General features: G+C 42.9%; 1 protein-coding gene across 2 annotated transcripts in view; it reads right to left on the bottom strand.

Moving 5' to 3' along the window:
- lrp2a (low density lipoprotein receptor-related protein 2a) overlaps positions 1 to 18,901 on the bottom strand; it is a 48,884-nt gene that overhangs the window by 23,177 nt on the left and 6,806 nt on the right. For both annotated transcript variants that reach the window (XM_086220071.1, XM_086220072.1), the window contains exons 5-39: positions 18,410 to 18,520; positions 18,180 to 18,293; positions 17,956 to 18,072; positions 16,875 to 17,018; positions 16,663 to 16,779; positions 16,042 to 16,170; positions 15,399 to 15,568; positions 14,030 to 14,253; positions 13,424 to 13,630; positions 13,133 to 13,335; positions 12,856 to 12,996; positions 11,864 to 12,067; positions 11,110 to 11,302; positions 10,130 to 10,255; positions 9,799 to 9,929; positions 9,466 to 9,603; positions 9,081 to 9,362; positions 8,736 to 8,975; positions 8,024 to 8,143; positions 7,285 to 7,401; positions 6,803 to 7,183; positions 6,611 to 6,625; positions 6,106 to 6,354; positions 5,376 to 5,587; positions 4,724 to 4,908; positions 4,398 to 4,626; positions 4,084 to 4,261; positions 3,835 to 3,963; positions 3,064 to 3,230; positions 2,392 to 2,535; positions 2,191 to 2,300; positions 1,540 to 1,717; positions 998 to 1,211; positions 659 to 898; positions 299 to 487 (exon numbers count right to left, since the gene is read on the bottom strand). In XM_086220071.1, coding sequence (XP_086076197.1) covers positions 299 to 487; positions 659 to 898; positions 998 to 1,211; positions 1,540 to 1,717; positions 2,191 to 2,300; positions 2,392 to 2,535; positions 3,064 to 3,230; positions 3,835 to 3,963; positions 4,084 to 4,261; positions 4,398 to 4,626; positions 4,724 to 4,908; positions 5,376 to 5,587; positions 6,106 to 6,354; positions 6,611 to 6,625; positions 6,803 to 7,183; positions 7,285 to 7,401; positions 8,024 to 8,143; positions 8,736 to 8,975; positions 9,081 to 9,362; positions 9,466 to 9,603; positions 9,799 to 9,929; positions 10,130 to 10,255; positions 11,110 to 11,302; positions 11,864 to 12,067; positions 12,856 to 12,996; positions 13,133 to 13,335; positions 13,424 to 13,630; positions 14,030 to 14,253; positions 15,399 to 15,568; positions 16,042 to 16,170; positions 16,663 to 16,779; positions 16,875 to 17,018; positions 17,956 to 18,072; positions 18,180 to 18,293; positions 18,410 to 18,520 — 6,048 coding nt within the window. The remainder of the gene's footprint in view (positions 1 to 298; positions 488 to 658; positions 899 to 997; positions 1,212 to 1,539; positions 1,718 to 2,190; positions 2,301 to 2,391; positions 2,536 to 3,063; positions 3,231 to 3,834; positions 3,964 to 4,083; positions 4,262 to 4,397; positions 4,627 to 4,723; positions 4,909 to 5,375; positions 5,588 to 6,105; positions 6,355 to 6,610; positions 6,626 to 6,802; positions 7,184 to 7,284; positions 7,402 to 8,023; positions 8,144 to 8,735; positions 8,976 to 9,080; positions 9,363 to 9,465; positions 9,604 to 9,798; positions 9,930 to 10,129; positions 10,256 to 11,109; positions 11,303 to 11,863; positions 12,068 to 12,855; positions 12,997 to 13,132; positions 13,336 to 13,423; positions 13,631 to 14,029; positions 14,254 to 15,398; positions 15,569 to 16,041; positions 16,171 to 16,662; positions 16,780 to 16,874; positions 17,019 to 17,955; positions 18,073 to 18,179; positions 18,294 to 18,409; positions 18,521 to 18,901) is intronic.

The following is an 18,901-nucleotide window of genomic DNA, read 5'->3' as shown; positions in this document are numbered from 1 at the left end:
TTAGTCAGAGTGATTAAAACTCCAAACTGTGACATGAAAATCAAGTCAAATCAGCGGCATCGTATTTTCTGTGTCTCATCATATGGATCATATACACTTCTCAAAACATATCTACTCATATTTCTGTTTTGTAATGAACAAATTAATGTCATGATCATAAGCAAAGATAATAACAGTAAGAGGACTGTGACAGTCTCCTGAAGTCATATTGTTGATGAAACCGAAATGGCTGATTAGTTTGCTATTGTGACTTAAAGGCACATTAATTCTGTCGGCTACCATGAAAACTCCAGCCTACCTGCAGCCCAGTCCACTGCAATGCCTCGTATACCGTTGCGTCCTATACCAGATGTGACTACGCTACGTAATCCTGAGCCATCTGGCTTGATCCTTCTGACCCCGTTCTGTGCCACCACAGTGCTGCTGAAGTCACACCAGTAGATGAAACCAGAAGCCATATGCACATCAACATGTAAAACATTGCGGCCTGAAAGAGAAAAAAGCACTCATTAGATGATCATCAAACACAATAACCATCACATGACATTTGATCACTCAGTTCGTTATTATTATCCAGGCATTTATGTTTAATTTAGTCAACATTTTGAAACCTTATTATATCATTTCATCAAAACCGAAGGTATCAAGAATCACTGACCTCTCCCAGCCACTGGGACCATGGCCTCTGAGTGGTCTGTCCCCTCAAGGCTGAAGCCTTTGATGGCAAACAGGGTAGAGATGACCACAAAGGACTGGTAGGGAACACAGGTTCTGTTGTCGGCATGTGGTTTAAATCCCGTGGCACATGCACACGTGTACAGACCCTGCGGCCGAGGAAGGCAAAGTTGCTCACATGCACCCATGTTGTCGGTGCAGCCATTGGATGTACCTGCAGATGCTTTGTATATTAAGAAAATACAATGTGAGGCACAAATATTATTGAAAACTGTTTTATTTTCAATTACGATGGATGATGATATCTCTGAGCGTGACTTACTGTCTCGATGATGGACTTTTAGTACTCTGAGTCCAGACACGTTGTCTCGCAGTACAAGCTTGTTGCCACCTGTGGACTTGTCTACACGCTCTATCACTTCAAAGTCACGGTCAGTGAAGTAAAGGTAGTCCTGATAGATGGCAACACCCCAGGGGTGAGACAGACCTGTCACTATGGTGATGCGGTTACTCCCATCAGGATCCCCACGCTCAATCTGTGGAAGTTCATTATCAGACAGGCAGTCAAATTATTGTTTACCTTTGTACCTTTGCAGAGCTTTAATAAAATGAACAGTGGTCCTTAAAGGAACACACTGATTTTACTCTCAGTTGTCATCCTCCCCAGAGCCAGACTAGAAGATAGTTACGCTTCCCTCCTCTGTGTGAACATTTGGGAACTGAGACTTGTCAGCAGGTCTCTGTGGGTCTCAGTTCCCTAATGCACGCACAGAGGAAAGAAGAATTTCTATCTTCTCGTTCATAAGAGGTAAATCACTGAATTTCCCTAAAAGTCGTTATGTTCTTTTAAGAGTGAAAACCAACCTTGCCAGTGCTTGTAACAGCCCAGTACAGTTTATTCTCCTTAATATCCAGAGTCAGGAACTCAATGTGATCAAGATTGTTGGTGAACAGGATGACAGGATTTGAACCATCCATGTCTGCAGATGCCACCTTGGCAGGGATGCCACTCTCTGTCCCTTGGTCTGTCCAGTACAGTTTCCTTAAAGACACAAGACTGCAGGTCAACATTTCAATTTCAGACAGTCATTTGGGTTCATATGGGGCCACGGGGAGGTGGAGCCAACACTGGCTGACAGTGGTTACGAGACGGAAAACCATTCACACCAAAAGGTAAATTAGGGTCTCAAATTAGCTTCAGTTATGTTTTAGACATGTGTAAACTTATCATTGATATTATTACTTTTTATTAGTTAAAACTGTCACTGAGAACATCCAGATAAAAACTCAATCATTGAGTAACTTTTTTCAAATTAGGGAAGAAAAAACTAAAAGTGTCTTCTTATTCATTGACTGTACACTTGTACGTGTCTGGGGTTTCACGATGCTGCACAATACTTACTAACACTGGCTGTGTGTGTCTGGGGGCAGAGCAGATGGCCATGAGGAGGCTGTTAGCACTCAGTGGCTGTGGGGCTGAGTGGCCATGCCAGAGCTTTGTTAAATGGGGCTTACCCACGTGCTGGGTCCACTGCGATGCCAACAGGACTGCCAGCGCCGGTTGGAGAGCCGTTATTTGTGATTAGAGTTTTCCGATACTGCAACTCCCCTCTCAGCTTCAAAACCTGGTCAAGAACAAACACAGACAGGTGCAATTACTTTGTGACTGTGACGCTGCCTTTATTTTACAACAATTTGGATTAAGTTTTAACTCACTTCAATAGACTGGGAAATTGGATTGGTGTAGTACAGGTTCTCCGTTATCCAGTCCAAGGCCAGTCCAACAGGAGAGCCCAGGATGGCTGCGGGGGCAAACTCTGTCCTGTTGGTACCATCAGATTTCACTCTGTGGATCTCACCCTGGGATGCAAAAGATGTCAGAGTGAGCTCCACCACTGCTGCACACAGACTTACATATCCAGTATATCCAGTGGCGGAACCAGACTTTTAAATATGGGTTGTCCAAAGCTACTACGTCTATAGAGCATTACAGAAAATTAGAGTGTAAACCTGGCAATTGTGTGACATGATTTGTTTGCAGCAAATTTGTATGATGAGTTCAAATACTACACTTTCGTTGTCAGAGTATAAAACAAAGAACAAAATATGACTGTATCATTTCTGGTCCAGTGTGATTAAAAGAAGACAAAATGGGTAGAGAACTGTCCAATCTGGCAGCACAGGAGCTCTTGGATTTGAAAAAGGCTCCAAACAATGAGCCCATTCAAAGTTATCTCCATATATCAAGGGAAACCAGTGCCACCCTGGACTCCCCTCTGTCTCGGCCGTGAGTATGTCCCATGTGTGGCACGCGGTGCAAGAAGCGGAGTTCCACACTTCCTGTCTCATGCTGGGAAACAGACTTAGAAGTGATAAACTGTAACTCACTGGATGCTCGACCCAGTAAATGGTCTGTTCACTGTCATCAAAGTCAACGTCGTAGCCGTTCTGAAGTCCAGCAACAGGGACCATGGCATCATTGCTCTTGTCCTCTGGGTTCAAGGAAATGCCATAGATGATGCTGTTTCGCACAACCACCAAGAAAGGATCCTCAACTAGAAGGAAAAACAGATATTGAAGAAGCACTATGTAGATAAAGACAAAAATAAAATACAGGAATGGGCCCTGCATTTTCTTAAGACACAATCATTCTACTTTTTCACTAATTCTGAAACACAGCAAAGAAAGTATGTTTCCTGAATGGGGATTCAGACCTGTCAGTGTTTGAGATTGTATGATAACAGAGCGCTGCTTCTAAAGACATCTGACTAGTGAAAGTTCGCTCCACAATCTGATGTGCTTTGTCATCATCAGATTAGAATCAATCAATGGCTGCGGGGCATTTTCATTCTTGGATAATCACTGGCCTCAGGGGGAGACTGTGTTGGTTTTAATGGGCTGAAACCTGAGATGCGTTAAGCTGAAGACCTGACAGAGACCTCTTGGACTTTGAATTAAAGGTCCCTTGTCCTCTTAAGACCATGAAAGACATGCTTGTATGATTCTTAATACTTATGACATGAGAAACTTAACTGCAAAGTTTGATTTCTTTACATATATTTAAATGACTACGAATAAAGAATGTAAGAGGTAGCACAGATTCGCAACAATAACAGTAAGTTAGGAGGAGTGTTTCCCATAATTTGGCTGCAGGCATACCTCTGGTGCAGGTGATTTGATCTGCTGCCAATGTCCAGCCTGAGGGGCAAGCACACGAGTAGTACCTCGGTCCAACAGCCGAGAGCAGGCAGATATGAGTACAAGGGCTCTGGGAGCAGTGATTTTCACCTACGGATTGTGCAGAAAATGAAATTATTGGCAGAATTACCAAACAGAGGAATCACTGATAAATGACCTGACGATCAACTATACTTGTGCGGCGGACCTGGTTTATGTACATCATCATACCTGTGGGCTGCCTGGCTGGGTGCACTGCCACCAGACCCATGGGCTGAGGGAGGTTGAACAGCATCACTGTCTGGTTCTCCCCGTGCCACTTATGGGCTCGCATCACACGGTTGATGTATCTGTCGGTCCAATACACAAAATCCTCAAAAATGGTAATTGCGTGGGGATGTTGCAGTACCTTTTCATAGAGAGTAGCAAAAGAAAAAAAACATGTCTTACACATGCTATTCAAAATCCATAAAAACTTTGAGGCTTGTTCACTTTCAGATACACTCAATCACATTAAATAATAGAACACCTTCCCATATACTCACCAGATCACTGGCCAGAACTTGTTTCCTGTTGTTGCCGTTATAATCGCAGTAGTCAATGAAATCCAAATAGGCATCAGCAAAGTATAACAAATTGTTTGGATAATCTATGGTAAGACCATTGGGCCAGTACAGTTTGTGGCTGACGATCACAGTTCTTAACTTCCCATCCATGCTGGCTCTCTCAATGCGGGGGTTCCTTCCCCAGTCAGTCCAAAACATCAGGTGAGCACTGCAAGACAAGCTCTCATCTTTTTAACATCAACAATGACCAGAAGAGACTCAAGCATGCATAATTACATTCAAAAACACACAGACGAGAGACAAACCTGTCCCTTGGGTCCAGCACCAGGCCACGAGGGTTGGTGACATTTTCACTGACTAACACAGTGCGGTGGGTCCCATCCAGTTTCGAAACTTCTATCGTCTCCAGAACGTAGTCACTCCAGTACAGGTTCCTCCCCACCCAGTCCACAGCGAGGCTCTCAGTGACAGTCACTCCACTGTCAAATATCTGTCAGCAAGAGACTTAAGTCTAAGTTACAAGTGTTTAATGGCACGATAAAGCAGCATTCTTGAATGGGACACACGCTTCTTAGTAAGTAAGCTTATTTGGCCATCCTCCCCAGAGTCAGATGAGATAATAGATACTCTTCTGTCCTCAAGACCAACTCACCACTAGTTAGCTTAGCACAATGATAAGAGTTTTCTCCACAACAGGCTTAAATTTCAAGCATTGCGCATAAACTTTGTAATGAAATAACAATTTCAATTTTTAAGAATCAGACACAGCTTCTTTCCTTACAAAACCCCTGGATGCCGCAATTTCAACCTGATGATCTGCTATCGTTCACTGCACTAACCTAACAAGCTGTCAGCTGGTCTGTGTGGATCGTATTTCCCCCAGAATTGTTTTGTTTCTTTAAATCAATAAAAAATTGGTGCAATATATCTGCTATGTCAGAAACAAGCCAAACTCACCACAGTTCTATCACTGCCATTTTTGTGAGCGCTCCAGATTCGGTCCTGACTTGTGTCGGACCAGTACACGCGCTCAGTGACAGAGTCAAAATCCAAGGCCACAATGTTGCGTCCATCCCGGACAAGGGAGCGGATTACGTTGGGCTGAGTGGTTATGTCATCTTGTACAATCTGATTTCGACTTGCCACCAACAAGAACGCTTGACGAGAATCTGGGGACAGACATGAAATCTCTGTTAGCTGTTTCCATTGTCATGCAAATAAGAGCCTTTATTAGCTTTTCCATGTCTTCCAAATGAGAACGTTAAATAGACCCTACTCAAATAGCAATCATTGGGGAATGCACTTTTGTCTAAATAATGGCCTATTGTATTACAAGTCACTCAGCAGGTTATCTGTGTGGAAGAGGAGCTCATGTCAGGCACGCTCCCCATAAACAGCCCTTTGTTGGCAATTATGTCCTAATTATGCCAGTGATGACCACTGAGTGACATATATGTTATTTGTCTTATCTAAAGAAATCAGAGCAGCAAGGAGGGATAAGCGAGAAGAAAGACAGTGAGTCAGAGGAGGCCAAGCTCCCCCTTTATCATGCTCATTCCTGCTCACCAGTCAGCAGAGCAAAGCCAAATGGGGTATGTGGTGTATGTGGGCAAATCGGCGTGATGCCCACATTACTGTAGGAGTTGTTGTATGTCCTTTTTAGCAGCATGATCCTGTCCTCCCTCACCTGAGGCCTTGCAGGTACGCTGGTCTTCTTCTAGAGTGTAACCGTCCTGGCAGTGGCAGCGGAAAGAACCTCTTTCATTAAAGCAGTGCTGGCTACATAGTCCAGGGGGTTGACATTCATCTATATCCTCACAGGTTTTGGAGTCGTTGCTCAGTTGGTAACCAATAGGACAAGTGCACTGGGCCCCAAATGGCCCTTGGATACAACCGTGGGTGCAGCCAGCATTGTTGTCAGAACAGCTCTCCTGATCTGGGAGGGAGCAAGAAAAGAGCCAATTGATATGCATTCCCTAAAGCTCATAAACAACAGCATGCTAAACGAGCTACTTTCAGGCAGGACTAATGTATTTTTGGGTCTAAACTCTTCTACATGAAGCACACGCACTACCCACAACCAAATTTCCTTCTGATTATGTTTAAATCAAATCATATGGAATAATTAATCGAGATGCAGCATCGAAAACTGATCACATCTACCAGCGCATGGATTAAGTGTTTGTTCCTACCTGGCAAAGGCTCGTCTGAAAGTTGTGAGAGAAGCAAGAAAGGAAAATCACAGATAATTTTCAGGTTAATACAGATCAAATCACAAACATGCATGATTTTAACACACAAATCCAGAGACAAACAGGTAACACAAGACATTCTTCTGCAAAATTATGCCCTGCCTTTCTGATAAATAAGCAGCAAAAACTTACTGCAGAGCGGAGACTCGTCAGCACCGTTGGGACAGTCAGGCGTGTTGTCACACACTTTGGTGAGGTTGACACACTCACTATGGCCGGGGCACTGCCACTGCCAACTCGGACATCGGAAAGGAGGCCTGGGACAGTCTCGTTCATCGCTCATGTCCCTGCAGTCATTGTCGCCGTCACAAAGCCAACTACGTAACACACAGTTGCCATTGTCGCAGCGGAACATTATGGAGGGGCAGGTGCGAGGAAGGCAGGCGTGGTGCTCGTCGCTGCCATCTGCACAGTCTGGGTGACCATCGCACTCCCAGCTAGATGGGACACAGCTCCCATCTGACTGGCACTGGAACTCACTCTCATGATGGCACATACCTGGGGGCCTGGTTGCTAATGTACATCAGGAAATAACAAAAACAGCAAGTTAGCATTGCTCCAATAATTATATGAATGATCTGTAACACGACAGACTGAGGTATTTCTGTACTTACGACAGCTTTGCTCATCGGACCGATCACTGCAGTCAAACACACCATCACAGCGGTAGTAGGAGTTGATACACTGGTGACCACTGGTGCACTTGAATTCATTCACAGTGCAGTTGTAGACTGAAAAAAAATCCAGGCGAGTGTTAAAGCTGGTATTCACTTTTAGGGTCTTTGAATGCAGAGCTAATTGATTGCGCAACAGACGTAATGAGATCAATAAACAAAGGGGATTAGCAATGTCAGTTGAATTCAACACAGCTTTCAATTGACCTTTGCAAGTTTTCAAGCAAGTTTAGCAGGCAAAAAAAAATTTGCGTCACTGAATGCATGAGAAAATGAAGGAATGAATGAATTCTTTACATTGACAGGGTCACACAGAATTTCACAATGAGGTACAAGGCTTAAACTAGTTGGTAAACTCTACATGGCCATTGGTCACGGAAGGTGGTGCAAAGATATCAAATCAGATTGACAGATACTTTTATACTTCTATGACAAAAAGTATGATTTTAGTGAGTAATGATTGACTCAACCATTTCAAAGGTCCAAATATCAAAGGGTTTTGATACCAAACCACAGCATGAATTTATCTAAAGCTATTGGTGACTAAAAATTATATTTTGGAGGTATTTTGTTTAGCCAAAATAGTTACATTTCCAAATCTGTGTAAAAAACTGCAAAACTGCAGTAAAAACTTTTGAGAATTATTACAGGGAAACCTGTAATTCAAGAAAGTACTCACTGCATCCCTGCTCGTCTGCCCCGTCCACACAGTCTCTGTCCCCATCACAGACAAAGATAGGGGAGATGCAGCGGTGGTCTGGACACTGAAACTGGCCTGGATTGCAGGTGGCCCTCAGATCTGTCAACAACAACAGTCAGATGCTTCACTGCCCATTTGGACCAGGTTCAGACAACCCCGGAGTCCAGGAACAATTTGTTAATGTGCGTTCATCGGCAGTAGCTTGGGAAGCAGCTTTCATCTGCATTCAGTCATGATCTAGGCCCATAAAATGTATACAGCATACAGTACAATCAAATCTGCAAAAGTGGTCATGTGATCGCTCGTGTCTGTTAGCAGGATAACTCAAAAAGTTACGGATGAATTCTGATGAAATTTGGCAAACTGAGGTTGAAGAACATCAGATTTGAACCAGATCTGTATCTGATGATGTCATGTCTCAGAGACTATATCAGCAAATGGAGATGAGAGAATATAAGTTATCAAAAGGACATCATATATGTAAAAAAGCTTAATGTAAGTGATTTGGTTGACCAGTTTTGGGGGAACCTTTCTGTTTTCCGTTTTCATATATCCGGTGTCTTCTAAAGTTTTATAAAACAGCAATATTAGGCTAACCTGGCCTAAATGATTGACTTTCTATGCACCAAATTAACTTGGAATGTAGTAGCAATACCTAAAACCAGCTGATATGTTCAACAGACACACTCACGGCAGTCAGCTTCATCTGAACCGTCTCCACAGTCGTTGTCAGTGTCACAGCGCCATGTATGTGGGATGCAGCGGTGGTTGGCACAGGTAAAGCGATTGGGAGGACACGTTCCAGGTACCCGTGTAGGACAGTTGATCTCATCGCTGTTATCTAAACAGTCATTTTGCCCGTCACAACGCCATAAGGCAGGCACACAATGTCGATTGGCACAGGTGAATGCAGAGGGGGAGCAAGTGCTGTCTGAAAATAAAGAGCGCAATTAAGAACAAAGGAACAGAAAAAAAGAGAAGCATGAAACTGTATCTTTTTCTTTTTTTTTTAACTCTGAAAACAAGACAACATTACTGTTAATGCCACAGTTGGCTTCATCGCTGTTGTCGTGACAGTCATCAACACCATCGCATCTGTAGCTGTTTGGGACGCATTTGCCGTTGCCACAGGAGAAGGAGTTGGCCCCACATTGCGGCATGGGGGGCTCGTTGGAAGGGTCCTCCACACACGTCCGCTGGTTGGGGGACAGCTTCATGCCATATGGACAGCCACAGACCCTCTGTGCGTCTGGGGCTGGGAAGCAGAAATGGCTGCAGTCCCCATTAGGATTGGTCTGCCTGTTGCAGAAGTTGGAACCTGAGATGGAAAAGGGGGGCATATGGAGTATAATTACTGCGAATATCACTCGGGAACTCACACAAACGATGGGGCGAGGAAAGCTGTGAATGAAGCTACACACCAGTTTGAGAGTTGGAGTTGAAAGACTTGACATGCATGATGTGGCTGATTCCTCTTCTGATAATCACCATCTCGCCGCCATCAGTCTTACGAACACGTACAATTCCACCCAGGCGCCAGTCAGTGAAATATGCGTAGCCTTCAGGAGCAACAGAGCATAAACTCACTGGCTTCATCTTTCATTAAATCCTGTTAACAGTTTTTGTTCTTTTGACACTGTCATTATAAAGTTTGGAACAGCAGTTGAAAGTTTAATGACAGTGAAATGAACTCCCCTTGTGATTAAAATCAAATCTTTACCACTGGAACTTGATAGACAACCAGGGGGAATTACCTTCAAAAATGGTGAGGCCAAAAGGATGGGAGATCTGAGTTATGCGGTCCAAAGAAAGACGGTTCTGTCCATCAAAGTTGCAATGCTCAATTTTGTTAAAGTAAGCATCAACCCAATACAGACGCATGGCACTGGGTGGAGAGCAAATAAACCAAGTTAAAGAAAATACTGTAAGGGATCAATAGCAAAGTGTTGTAACAATGATCCAGAAGAAGGATCAGGTAGTGACATCATTCAAATCCTGAGTAGACGAGTACAGAGACAGGGTGGAAGGGAAGATGGTGAGATTATTTTTGGGGGGGGGGGCCTTGTTGTCGGACATTTGACTCACCTCCAGTCGATGGCAAGTCCATTCGGCCAGCCAAGAGTAGTGTTTACAATAGACACGGCATGTGACCCGTCACCCCAAGCCCTCATAATCTTAGCTGGCCGGTACCAGTCTGTCCAAAAAATATACCTGCCAAAAAAAAGGAAAAAAAAGAGTGTCAATGTAATATTCTATTTAAAACATGTATCTAGTTAACAAAAACTGTAAATACTGTAATTCTAGTAAAGTATTTCTGTGTACATTATTTTTAGATACAGGAAAATCATAGAGCTTTCTGTTTAAGCCAACTTCTTAGTATTCACTACAATACTGCCCTTCACGCTGAACTAATCTCTGCTGTTGGGCACAGAGGACTTATGACTTCCAGGCAGTTGGAAATAACAGCTTGTTCTTAATAAGAATTCCTTTTATTGGGTGGGAGCTTAATTTAAAGGTATGCTGAGCAGGTGAGCTACTGGTGTGTGACTCAAAATGTATGCTTGGTTTATTAAAAAGTTCCCTTTTATTACCAGGAAACCGAGTTATATAATCTAGAGCTTTTTTATATCTCCTAGCATAAATAGCTCTTGTATACATATTCATATTTTTACCACAATGTAGACAAATTTCTCTTTGTCACACAGTCATTACCATTCATGTTCACACAACTAAGAAACATTTTCTCACAACTTTCAGGAGTTTCTTGTTTATCGCAACGTAAAAGGAGTTCAAGATGTGACTCTTGGCTAAATGTTTATCTCATTCAGTACAAACTAAGCAGTTGGCGTCACCACCTCATAGTGCTGTTTTCTATGGTGTTTGTCTCTCAGGATTATGTAAGAATCATGAGACAGAATTTCATATATTTACCCTAATGATTTATTATATTAAAATTAGTTTATTTGGGTCAGTTGATTCAACAAAATTCTGACATACGTTTAAAATCTTTGTTTTAAATTTCAAGTCCAAGAAACACTGCTAATTCTGGTCTTATCCTGATTTACCCAACCACAGGATGCACCACGATTGCCCTTGGGTTGTTGAGGTTGTGTACGATAACCCTCCGAGACTTATCAGCGAGCTTCATGACAGATATGCTCCTGTATTGTGGGTCAGTCCAGTAGAGGTTTTTAGAAATCCAGTCGTAAGCCAGGTCCTCCACTCCATCCACTCTATTGGCTGCCAGTACCTCTCTGCCTGTGCAGATCAAAGCAGTTAGACCACTGTTTAGAGATGAAAGAGCAACATATTTAAATAAATAGGCTGTCAGCTTGCATTTTCCCCAAGTGGGCCAGACAGGAAAACCTAGAGCTGTTCCAAAAACAACATCTCTGATCAGTGCAGTGGTGTTTCTCTTTCGTGAAGTGTGACCTCCCATGGATTAGCACATTTGTAACTACTTCCACAGTTTAGCTGACAGGTTAGAGGCTTGATATTAAAACTCTTTGGTTATTGATTAGTCCCTTCAACTCATTTTGAAATAAATAGGATAATTTTTCTACTGTCTAAACTCCTGTCCGCTCCCTCCCCCCATAGTACCAGTCGGCCCCATCAGGCACCCGCGTAACTCCCTGTATAAGCCAGGCCAGATCACATGGCAGTGCTCTCTGCTACAAAAGAAATTACCCAAGGATGTAAGCAATAGAAAACACTGAAGCATATTAGCTGGTACTAGTTTTTCACACTCCGCAGCATTCTTTCCTGAAATAAGTATACGATACTAAAGACTTCGGCTACAGCAACAGACTAAATGCTCACCAGTTCCATCCACTTTCTGTTTATAGATAATGTCTTTGACTGTGTCTGAGAAGAAGATAGCATCGTCTTCAGCACTAAAGTCGACACCAACGAAGTAGGACGGAGATCCGGTGACAGGCAGGATGATGTCTTCCTGAGACGAGAGGTTGAAGGGGATCCCTCTCACAGCCAGATAGCTGGAGAATAGCAAAAACTGCCTCACAGCTGAAGACAGGAAATCAAGAGACCAGTTATCACACAAGACAGCCCCACATGGGAATGATGTGAGAGAAACACACCACCTTTTGGGAAATACATGTATAAGCTGTCCTAGCCACAGCAGCAGAGTGGAAGATAGATACTCTTCTCTCCTCTGTGAGTGCAGCAGGCAGCTGAGACCCACAGAGACCAAAGGACTCTGGAGAAGTTAGCTTAGGGCAATGAATGGTAGAGGATAGGAGTATTAGCATACTTTTGTCCAAAACAGACATAAGCTGCTTTAATATAACTAGGGTTGCGCGAAACATTCATAATTAAATAACAACTGAAAATTATTATTATTATAAAGACATTGTAATTTCGGAATCAGATACATTGTCAGAGCTGCTTTCCTGACTGGGTGCAGTGATTTCACACAACACCTCATCATAACTTTGGCCAATAACAAAAAGTTGTTGATGAGAGGAGCAACTACTGCTACTAATCATGGCTGACTTTGTAGTAGAGAGTGAAGATGATTACTTCTTGGAAAACCGAGGTCCTGACCATTAACTATTTGATGACTTTTGACAGAGGAATGCCAACACTTTGCACCCACTACCATTCATGGTGCTAAGCTAACTAGCGGTCAGCTGGTCTCTGTGGAGGAGGGAAGGGTACCTCTTTAAATGCCTTCACAAAGTTGTCATGTTCCTTAAAGCCCCACAAAAACAGGGCAGAGTTAAAAGAGATAAAACCAGTGTTGGTTTCTACACCTATGAATTAAATATGAAGGTTTTATTATGTTAGCTTACCCAGACATCGCTTGCCATCGCTGTGTAGGTCATAGCCCATGCGACATTTGCAACGGTAACCCACTCCTCCATTGTCAGTCCTGTGACTCAAAACGCAGATGTGATCACATCCACCTCTGTTTACAGCACAAGGGTTTGGAGCTGGAGAAGAAATATAGAAACATTGAGCGCTTAGGTGGTGGAAAATGCTAAATAGTCAACTACTAATTAACTATAACCATCCCTGCATCTTTACAGAGCTCCATCAGGACCACTCAGGTAGATTAAAACGATTTACCTTGTGGCTGCCTCAGCTGATGTATCACTGCCACTCCGTGTGGTGTCTGAGATGTAGCGTAAATCACTTGAGGATTTCTGTCCGTGAACTTGTTAGCTTTCATCAGAGCCATCTTGGTGCAGTCCGTGAAGTACACATTATGCTCAAAAAGGCTGATACCAAATGGGTGTGGGACCAAAGTCCCTCCATGGACAACGGTTTTTCTATTGACAAATGTAGACATTGATTTATCAGAATAAGACTTTTTCATGGACTTGAAATGAAACAAATAACTATGTATGATGTATTTACCTATGAAGGCCATCGTAGGTTGCCGTTTCAATGTAATCATAGCGACTATCAGCCCAGTAAATGCGCTTATCGTCGATGTCCAGTGTGATACCAGTTGGCCATCCCAGTTTACTCCGAATAATCCCATATCTGTTGGTTCCATCCATGAAAGCTCGCTCAAGACCTGGTTCTCCGTTTAGCGCCTCCCGATCAGAGAAGAACATGTACCTGTGAGAAAGAACGTGTCTTCAGTTTTCTCTGAGGTGATCAAATGAGCAGGACACAGAAATAATGTATTAAGTTAAGTTAAAACAGGATTTTAATTACGCCTGGCATCAATAGAACCCCATTATAGCCCTAGGTGGGTGGCTGTGAATCTCACCAGCGCTATACATTAATTTAAAATAAGCAATTTAACTGAAGCCACCTGGCTCTCCTCCCCCCATGAACTATACTATTGGATTACAATTAGGGTCATCACTTACATTGCTCCTCACTAATCCATTGAGAGCAATCTGCTAATCTCACACACACACCCCATTATTCCATGCCAATGGAGCATGGCGTACATACTGTATGTGGGAAATGGGAATGGGTGGACGGATGGAGACTGGGAGATGTGCTTACCCGACAGTGGGGTCCACCGCCAGTCCTGTAGGGTATCTTAGATTTTCAGTGATGAGTGTGACCCGGTTACTTCCATCAAAGTCCACCATGTCAATCCTGTTGACACTGGACTCCACCACATAAAGTTTATTGTTCACCCAATCCACCGCCAAGTTCCCAGGGTTGTCAACTGATACATTTAAAACCACCTGCACATTGGAACCGTCCATATCCACAGAAAACACCTGTATACAAAAGATTGCATTGTTGTCAGGAAAACAGCTCCTACAGTTGGTGGTCACTGCTTCCGGAAATAAAAGTAAGGTTATTAAAAAACAGTCATTGACAGATACTGGCGTAAACACATTTGTATGCTTTTTCTTGGTATATTTTTGCAAACCTGCCATTACCAGACAAACATCTAAGTCTAGAGGTCTTGGTGTATTGAAGCTGGTTAGGGGAGAGGAGCTTTTAGCAGCTCGGCTCCTTTTGAAACAAGATCCAAATGTCTAAAACACAGGTTTTTCAACTGACCTGTTTAAAGGGAAACTAAAGATGTGGAAATAGCCTGGTAGTTTAACCTCTGTGGCTGTATTCACATACCCTGTTTGAGCTCTCCCTACTTTTAAACTGACATGCTGCCATGGAGGTGTTTGATATAGGCAGATGCCCTGTCAAAGCCTTTCAGCCCAGTGGCTGCACTTCAAGCCACCAAGAAGCTCAGGTACATGCCGAACAAAGGCCTTTTACCTGGGCAAAGAATGCATATAGATGGACTGAGCCACTGAAAACAAATACAGCAAGATTACTTTAAGCTTGAGTTACAAAAATTGCAGTCTGGTACGTGAACATCATTCCTGCCTATCGGACAGGTTTCAAGATAATGCCATTTGGATTCCATTTCACATCTACAGTACTTCCCCTTCATCATGACCCAGCCGCTGAGGAGCCAGCAGCCTTCACATTATTATAGTATCAACATTGCTGATATTTTAAGTGATAACTGAAAGAAATCTGTTTTGGACAGTTTCTGTTCAAACGAGAGAATGGTCTACTTTCCTTTAACTGTTTGAGGGGAGCACAATCATGAGCAGCTAGTTAGCTAGCTGTGTGGCAGAGCTAAATTAGCATGCTAACAAAGCCATCATGACAATAACTACTCTTTTCATGTAAAGCAAGAAAAGCTTATAACATTTACCAAATTTGCTTAGCCTATTAGCCTATCAACATTTGGATATTAGCACTCAAGACAAAGTGAAGATACATGTGGCACTTGAACTTCAAGTTTGCAGTATTATCAAAACTGGAAGGCAATCCATCAAATGGATAGTAAAATATGTCAGCCCAATGCTGAGTTACCTTTAAGTTAGTTTTAAGTCTATAAAAATACCTTGTTCTGAATGGGGTCAGTCCAGAAGATCTTATGCAGATTAAAATGGAAATCCACTCCCAGTGCAACCCCTCTGTTCTGTGACTGGACCAGAGTGCGGAGACTGTTGCTGTGGATATCACCTATTAGCAGGTCTCTGCCATTAGAAAACACCAAGACGGGAGCTCCGGCTACAGGAAAATCAAAATATAAAAATTCACAAATGGGAAGAATACAATATCTTTGACCGTTTCACATTATCCTAATTCAGACTGAAACAGAGACATATTTGTCGTGTGCACTGTGCAACTGCATGTGTGGAAATTTACAGAATGCAGCGCGTTATTTCAGATCCCTGACTCAGTCTTAGAAAGGTAAATTGCTTTGTAGCCACTGTCAGCACACAGTCTTCTCGCTAAAGCAAAAGGCAAAGGGGTCAGCCCTTCAGTCAACACTCTTTCTATGTTCCACAAAGGCAAGAGACTAACTAAAACAACATTCAGTATGCAACGATGAACCCGAAAGAGGGGCAGACGCTCAGTAAAGCAGCCACGGGGGTTGTCTACAGGAAAGGGAGCTATGCTAATGTTTGGATGGATCGTTCAAACATTTAAAATCTGAGCTTATTGTATGTAAATTCAAGCAGAGAGGAAATCACACTTACTCGAGACATCAGCTCGACAGTATCTGTGCTGCTCCTGGACGTAGCCTTCTCGGCAGCTGCAGTGATGGGAGCCCACCCGGTCCTCACACAACTGATCACACACGCCCCACATTGAGCAGTCGTCAAAGTCTTCAATAAAAAACAAAGTCACAATAGAAATGGTTAAACGCTTACTTCTTTGTTAAAGAATTACAAACTGTTCGATCAAGCATAATACATATGGACGTAATGGGCTGTGAACTGAAAAATACTGTCCCATCCTTTATCTTCATTTCTTCTTCTTTGAGCTAAGAATCTTTGCACTACACTTGTGTGACTCATCTTCCAAACCTGATTTCAGCTGACCGGGCTTCAGACAGGCACAGTTTATGCTTGCACTGCAATTAATATCCTGTTTCTGTTAAGTAAGTCTGCGCTGTATTGGGATTCAGCAGCACTACTTTTAAGTGTGAAGTCCTGTTCTTAAGTAAAAGCGCTGCTCTATCATCTACTGATATTACGATAAAGTGGCTATTAAAGCAGAAAGAATAAAAGAAGAGACTCTGTCTCATCACTACTCACTAGAACTTGAAAACCCTAGAGTTGTACACACATGTAATTAAATAACTGAAGGGTATGTACCTATACATGATCGACTATCGTTGCTGACAATGTATCCAGGCGGACAGTAACAGGTTCCTCCATCAGGGGAAGGACGACAACGATGCTCACAGCTCAAAGATGGACATTTCCAGAAACCTGACATATAAAAAAACAAAAATGCACAAACATAATTCAATAAAAAAGGCTACTATGTAGAAGATGTCCTTTACATTAGTTGCATTGGCACTAACTGCAATTGCGTCCAGCAGTGATGTCGGTTTCATCCTCTCCCTCGGGGCAGTGAGCTGTCCCATCACACAGCTGATCCATGCGGATGCATAACCCAGAGGAGGGACATGGCCATTCTTCTGGGTAACACTCCCGTGGCACATTATCTACACACAAAACAAACCAATCATGTCTGTCTGAACAGGATTGAGCACCAGCAACAAAATCAGGAATAAAACAGGATTGTAAAGATGTTGAAAGTGTGAGGTGTTTATCAAAGATGGGTGGCCTTATCTCCGCAGGAATGTGGTGCTGATCTTAAGAAAATTGTGGCTAAGACTTCATTGTCAGGGAAATTACTGTCACTTTAAATCAATGCAGGGGAGTGGAGCTTTGAGGGGGTCACAGAGGGCTTCTGCAGCCCATCCTCTAAAAACACACACTCTTCACAGCCATGTGGAGGAATTCTAAAGCCCTTTGGGGGGGCTGCGCAATCGTGTGCCACAAAGAGGCATTTGAACATTTGAATGACACACTTAAAGGAACACAGGCATAGCGTCTTGCTAGCCCGAACCAACCATGGAGACTGGGGATGAATCAGGTTCACACAGTGCCTGGGTTGTTACCAGGGTTAGAGTGCGTTAACTGGACAAATAAGCCTCTGGTTCCAATAGTAAAAACTGGACATGGTCTGTTGCCAATGCTCAGGGGTATCGGCCCTCCTTACTCGCCAAGGAAAATAAAACAATAAACTGGAATGTCAAAGGCACACAAAATCCAGGAGCTGTTAAAGACTTTTCTTGAAAACAGAATTTCAACATGGATGCCACAGGAAGTTAGAGACAAAAACCAAAAACAAAAGGGATCCAGCTTAGATCATAAAGAAAATGTTTAGATTTAAAAAAAAAAAAATCATACTGAGCCCACAAAGTGACATGAGCAAAAAATACAAGACAGAAACCTATTTAGTTCTTACAAGGAACATACTCATGCTCTCCAGATAGTTTCCTGGTTCTGGTGAGAATCAGAAACTTATATAAACATATATTTTTCCTCTGTGTAACTTAGAGGTAATGGATGATTCACTGACAACTATCTACGTACCGCAGCCTTTTTCATCTGCATTGTCTTCACAGTCGTCCTCTCCATCACAAAGCCAGACTTGGTGGATACAGCGGCCACTGGGACAGGTGAAGTAGTTTCCTTTACATGGTGGGTATGCTGCAGGTGATGGGATCAGATACTTAATCATGAGTAAATTTATCTTGGTGAAATTCAAAATCTAGACAGCAGGGTTTGGGTGGAGGGAAGGTTGTACGGTCACATACTGCAGTTTAGCTCGTCGCTTCTGTCCCCACAGTCATTGTCATGGTCACAGACGTAACTTTGAGGAACACACATCCCATTATGGCATGGAAACAGGCCCATATTGCAGTGCTGTGCTACAAAAAACAAACCAGAAGTAGGCAGAAAAAATATTTAGTGACAGCTCAATGCTATGCGGAGCCATGAAACTTGTTGTTTTGGGTGGTGTCAGTTTCTAAAAATGGCTACTTACTGCAGTTTGCCTCATCAGATCCATCACGACAGTCAAGTATCTGGTTGCATCGCTGGGTCCGGTTGTAGCAGGCCCCATTAGCACATCTCAACTGTGTACACTCAGGGTAAACTGACGGATTAAATCATTACCAGAGCATCATTATCTTGACAGCCCTTTAGCTTTCAAATTTGAAAATGTGACAAGCTTGGCTAATGGAAGGGAGGAAAACGCCAATGCGATGGCTTTAATAACAGCAGTAGCATTTGTGTAATTGTGAGATTCCCACAGTGCTGTGAGTCTACCATGTCGGGACAATAACGGCATAGTAGCTGAACTTCAGCTTAACTAATCCACCAAGGAATCTGCAATGAACTTCTGACAACAAGAACCATATTGTGGGCCGTTCTGTCACTCAGCGAGACTCTTAATCTTAACAAATTGATTAAAATGCCACAGAAGCCTGAGATTTAAAAAAAAAAAAAAAAAAGGGAAACCACCTTGAAGAGGAAG

The sequence above is a fragment of the Aulostomus chinensis genome, chromosome 12, assembly GCF_037954235.1.
Source record: "Aulostomus chinensis isolate RoL2024-O1b breed Wild chromosome 12, RoL_Achi_v1.0, whole genome shotgun sequence".
Lineage (NCBI taxonomy): Eukaryota > Metazoa > Chordata > Actinopteri > Syngnathiformes > Aulostomidae > Aulostomus > Aulostomus chinensis.
This window is presented reverse-complemented; position numbering and strand designations above follow the sequence as displayed.